Below are 5,397 nucleotides of genomic sequence, written 5' to 3'. Positions count from 1 at the left end.
ATGAATGCTCTTGATTCTAAAGTTGATGGCACTTTGATGTTAATGTATAAAATTGTGGAAGAATTATTTAAAATCAAAGTTCATCTGGGTATTTCAAGTACTGAAGCTGGAGAAACCAGTAAGGCTGCTACTGGTTCAGTTCCTCAAACAGAGAAAGAAAAAGAAAAAGAGGAAGAGAAAGAAGAAGAGGAAGAACAGGAAACAGAAGAGGAAGAAGAAGAAGAAACAGAAGAGGAAGAAAAAGAAACAGAAGAAGAAGAAGAGAAAGAGGAAGAAAAGGAAGAAGAGGAAGAAGATGAAACTGAAAAAGATGAAGATGATTCTGATGATGGAAATGGTAATGGAGGCAGCAAAGAAGGAAATGGGAAGGATATGAGTGACTCAGAATCTGAGACAGAACCACAGACTCCTGCTCCTGCTGCTCCTGCAAAAGAAAAGGCAAAAACAGCTCAAAAGGAACAAAGAAGCAAGCAAAAAGAGGAAACTGGTAAACCATCTGGCAAAAAGACTAAAACTGGCAAAAAGTTGACAGCAGACCGTACTCATGCAGAATCGAGTTAGCAAGCCCTATTATTCCCTTGACACCGTGAACCGAAATGGTCACTGAAATTCTTCAAACCTTGAGTGATAAACCTGTCAAGCCAAAAAAGTTGAAGATGGCTGCTCCAAAACCAATCAGACGAAGCTCTAGGCTAAAAGGATAAACAACCATTCTGCATGTTTAATGATTGAATTTTGTCTAACAGTCTGTCTCTTAATTTGCTACTTAGTTTGCTACTTTTAGTTTTATTCTGAACTTTAATTAGCTTGCTATATCAGTTACTGTTTTGACTATTTATTCACTGCACTTAAACTGACTTTTGATTTATACACATGTGCATGATTTCTCCCATTATTTTTTTTTATGCTGACAAAAAGGGGGAGAAAATGAATGAGTAATCTTGTTGATATAACTTGTGGTTGATATAGTTTGTGATTACTTGTGGTTGATATAGTTTGTGATTACTTGTGGTTGATATAGTTTGAGATTAGTATATTATTGATATAACTTTATAGTGTGCATATTGTTGATATAACTTGTGAATGATATACAGTTTGTGATTAGTGTGCATATTGTGCATATTTAGTTAGTATCTTTAGTCACACTTGACTCCTTAAGAAAATGTTTATGAATATTTCATTGAAATTATTAGGGGGGAGTTATTTGTGATTAATTGTTGATATAAGCACATACATAGGGGGAGTTATTCTCACATATACATTCATACGTATACTCACACTTATTAATATTTACATGGTAATTCAATTGAGTTTTGTCATCATCAAAAAGGGGGAGATTGTTGACCCCACAAGCTCAAAGGAGCATAGATTTTGATGATACCAAAACTCAACTAGAATCAAACTAACATTGTTTTAAGTGTTGTGCATCTCAAAGAAAAGACACAAGGATTTCATGATGGATTCGTGCTTTTGAAGAAAGGATGACATTCTAAGGATAACACAGGACGAATCAAAGGAGATAAAAGAAGAAAAGGTTACCTTCTAAGGCTGCATTGAAAATCAGAATTGAAGGTACATATAGTATAGAAGTTAAGCTTTATTTTTAGACTTACTTGTGAAAAGAATTGAGGAGTAAAAGTCAATGATGCTTATTTTCAATCCCTCAAAAGATTTTTCTTTCAAACATCATTATTGGCCTAAAAGTATTTGACTATGATTTGGTGTAAAGTTTTATAGTTTTGAAAGTTATGCAGAAAAGTTTTCCTGGTATGCTAACTGGTTTGCTACTTATTTAGTATGCTAACTGGTTTGCTATTTTCTCCAGTATGCTAACTGTCTCAACTCTGCACAACATCGCAGAAAATGATAAAATAACGGCTATTTTCTTGAAATTCGTAACCGTAATGTTCAAATAACTTTCTAAACGGTCAAAAACGTTCCAAAGCTATAAATACACCTACCTTTGGCCATTTTGCACTTAATGAAAGACTCTCCACTGTTTAAAATCATAAAAGCTTTCATTCAAAGTGCTCAAAGTGTTTTTATTGCTCATCATTGGCTTATTTACTCATCTCTTCTTTATAGATTCTATTGTATTGAGTGAGAGTGAGTTTTAAACACATTATTTTCATTTATGAGAGGTCATTCAAGCACCTAGTGAAGCTTGGTTGTGAAAAGTGTTTGAAATAACACTTGGTAGAAGTGTGAAGCTACTTGTAAAAGCTTTGGTGAGAAGATTTGTAAAAGGCTTTTTGTCTCTTGCCTTTAAAAGAGAAGAATAGTGAAGTGAAGACTCAAAGTAGGATCTTTGAGAGAGTGGATGTAGGCTAGTTGAGCCGAACCACTATAAAAATTTCAGTGTTCATTTTCTCAACCCTTGCTCTTTACATTTATACATTTTAACTTTATGATTGATATGCTTTTGCTGATATGAAAGTTGAGGCCATTTCTCGGTAATCTTGTCGCAACTGAGAAAATCGCCATCTTGCTAAATCTGGCGATATCCGATTTAATCGCTTGTTGTTTGATCTCTTGCCGTTAGTATATATGGTATACCGCTCTGTTCTTTGTGTTAAAAACTTATCCAGACATCGATATCTCTCTTGAATCCGATATAATTTGTTAGATCGATATCGATTGCATATAGCCTATCTTTGAATCAACTTGTCAATAGAGCTGTATTGTTCATATTTCACATTAGTCAATTGAGTTGAACCTAGCTGCAATTTTCAAAGGTTTTGAGCAAGAACCGAAAATTATTTTTAAAGTCCAATTCACCCCCCTCTTGGACATATTTTGGGACATCAAATATATTATTTATCAATAAAACAAAAATCTTAGAGACCTAATTATTTCATATTGAAAATATAGTAAAGGGTATTTTGACTTTTTTTTTATAAAACTAAGGATAATTTGGGTGAAAAATTGGACAAAAAGACTAATTTGTATATATAATAAGTGAGGAACTAAATTATTTAATATTGAAAATATAGAACTAAGTTATTAATTTTACTAAAATCTTATACTTTCCCAAATTCAATTTTTTTTTCTTTTAGTTATATAATTGTACCTAATTTTAAAAGATTTTATTATTCAAAATTAAAACGTCTATCTAATTTAGATTTTTAAGATTCCATTGGATTTAAAATCATATCATTAATTCATTAATATACTTACTAATTAAGGCGAAAATATGAAACTCAAATTTTTACCAGAAACATAAATTAATAGATTTCCCAACACCAGAAACATATATGTTATAGGAAGCGAAATTCATGTAACACCAATTAAGTTTGTTTTTGTTAGTATTTGTCTCATAATGTGGGAAGTCAAAGGTTAAAACTTCGATATTTTTTTTAAAAAATTTAAAATAAAAAAAAATTTGTATGTTCTGAGTATAATGAAAACTTATATAATACTTATGTCAAATAATAATAGTAATATTAATGAGTTTTAATTTAGTGGTATTGGAGCTGTAATTTTTAAATATATGTGATTTTGAATGCAAAGATTTAATAGAAGTTAAATAATAAAAAAATTAACCTAAATTTAAGATGTAAAACACCAGTTAAACTCCACAATCCAAATTAAAATAAAAAACTAAAATTATAAATTAAAACCCTTGTGCAAATTGAATTTTCTTTGTTCGTTAAGCCTTTTTCTAAACAGTTTGGTTCGTTTACTACACAGTGGACTGTGTCAGACCAACCAGGAGAGACCAAGAAGTAGTTACCATAAGACAAACAAGGTAGGGTACCCACCAAGTCCTAAACATCTTCTTTAATAATCAATCATGTAAGACTTTATCTTTCCCTCTTTCATCTAATCTCCATTAATCCATCTCCTAGCTTCTTATGCTTGCTACAAAATCCTGTATCTTGTTGAAACCTATAAGAGTCAAGCTCTTGAATATAGTGTTATGGAGCAAGCACGGTGCTGGATGTGGACTAAGCGAAAACATAGTTTGAGTTCTCATGTCCAAGCATCAACTCGCCCATCATATGATGAGTCATGGGAAGAACAAGCTTTTGCAGAAGATGCAGCTGGGTCTTTAGGAGGGTGTATATGGCCTCCAAGATCTTATTCTTGCAGCTTTTGTAGAAGAGAATTCAGGTCTGCTCAAGCTCTAGGGGGTCACATGAATGTCCATAGAAGGGATAGAGCTAGACTGAAACAATCTCCAGGCCCCCACAATGAAGTTCTTCATCATGACCATCAAAATCATCACAATCTCTTTCAAAATCCTTATTCATCTTTGGGTTTTCAATATCCATCTCAGATTTGTACCTTGGTTTACAGCCCTAACCCTAATACTGATCCTGGTATTGTTGCATCACCATCTTCACCTTGTAAGCTTTCAACTACACCCACTCAAGGGAATTCCGATGAAAAGAACTTTTTCCCTCCTTTTTCTCCTTCCACTCTTAAAGAAGAACCCGACAAGAAGACCCCTAGATCTTCACCTCCGTCATGGCCAAACTCCCCTACGGACAGATGTTACCACATCTCAGATCCCAGGAAAGAAGGAAAGAAGAATTTAAGAATTGTAGAATCAGGATGTAAAGCTAAGGTAGATTATGTCAAAACTGATCTGTCTGTCAGCTTGAATTTGGTTGTTCGACGAACTTGCCCAACCATATCATCAGATGGGGATGAGGAGGAGACTATAGGCTGCAAAAGGAGGAGAACCAGGCCATCATCGATACCTTTCCTGGTGATGTCCAATTCAGTTGCTAAACATCATGTGCAGTCAGAGGTAATTGAAATTAGCCCTTGCTCTATAGAGGAATTGGATCTTGAACTCAGGCTTGGTGACCGGCCTAAGGTAAAGTAATTGCAGAACTATATATATATATATATATTTCACTGGTCTCTTCTTATTTACATTGCTTAATTCCCTCTTTTGTTGCTTTGAGTTTTATAACTTGTTGTATCTCCGAGTGCTTATGAATTCACAAGGTGCATGTAATAACAATAACAAGATAAATATGACAGAAAATCAAGAAAGGTTCATCTATATATCTTGAAGCATAGCTTGCTTAATTACACTAGTACTCTTATATATCGATCTAACATGGTATACGTGATTGTTGCAGCATCGACCATCACTAAAACTATAAATCCATGGAAGCTGATTAGCAATAGTTTTCGAGAATTTCTGTCTCTCCATTTTATTTGCATCACTTTTTTCTTGAATTTTTTTAAAGATTTAGTAATCAAATACAAGTGTTATAATAAGCAACATATATGAAATCAAACAATTATGGTTTGTCTGTCTCATATTTAGTCTTCTTGCCAACTTTAATTCGTAGAAAAATTCCCTCAGTACGTGAGTTCAAGTCTAACGCTAGATAAAGAAAATTACTTTTCTCTTTGCTGGCAGAAGTGCTTAACATT

General features: G+C 33.3%; 2 protein-coding genes across 2 annotated transcripts; both read left to right on the top strand.

The window, feature by feature from the left end:
* LOC131177517 (uncharacterized) lies at positions 1-561 on the top strand. The gene has a single exon (XM_058142535.1). It carries the CDS (start codon positions 1-3, stop codon positions 559-561), a length of 561 nt encoding a protein of 186 aa, XP_057998518.1.
* Positions 562-3,761: 3,200 nt separating this feature from the next.
* LOC110641678 (zinc finger protein 10-like) lies at positions 3,762-4,960 on the top strand. Its single transcript, XM_021793499.2, has one exon. It carries the CDS (start codon positions 3,920-3,922, stop codon positions 4,832-4,834), a length of 915 nt encoding a protein of 304 aa, XP_021649191.2. The 5' UTR covers positions 3,762-3,919; the 3' UTR covers positions 4,835-4,960.
* Positions 4,961-5,397: the final 437 nt, after the last annotated feature.

The sequence above is a fragment of the Hevea brasiliensis genome, unplaced genomic scaffold (assembly GCF_030052815.1).
Source record: "Hevea brasiliensis isolate MT/VB/25A 57/8 unplaced genomic scaffold, ASM3005281v1 Scaf528, whole genome shotgun sequence".
Classification (NCBI taxonomy): Eukaryota; Viridiplantae; Streptophyta; class Magnoliopsida; order Malpighiales; family Euphorbiaceae; genus Hevea; species Hevea brasiliensis.
The sequence above is the reverse complement of the archived record's forward strand: the minus strand, read 5'-3'. Positions and strand labels throughout refer to the sequence as shown.

Coding starts and splice junctions, on each gene's coding strand:
- LOC131177517 (XM_058142535.1), top strand. CDS start 1: ATGAATGCTCTTGATTCTAAAGTTGATGGCACTTTGATGTTAATGTAT.
- LOC110641678 (XM_021793499.2), top strand. CDS start 3,920: ATGGAGCAAGCACGGTGCTGGATGTGGACTAAGCGAAAACATAGTTTG.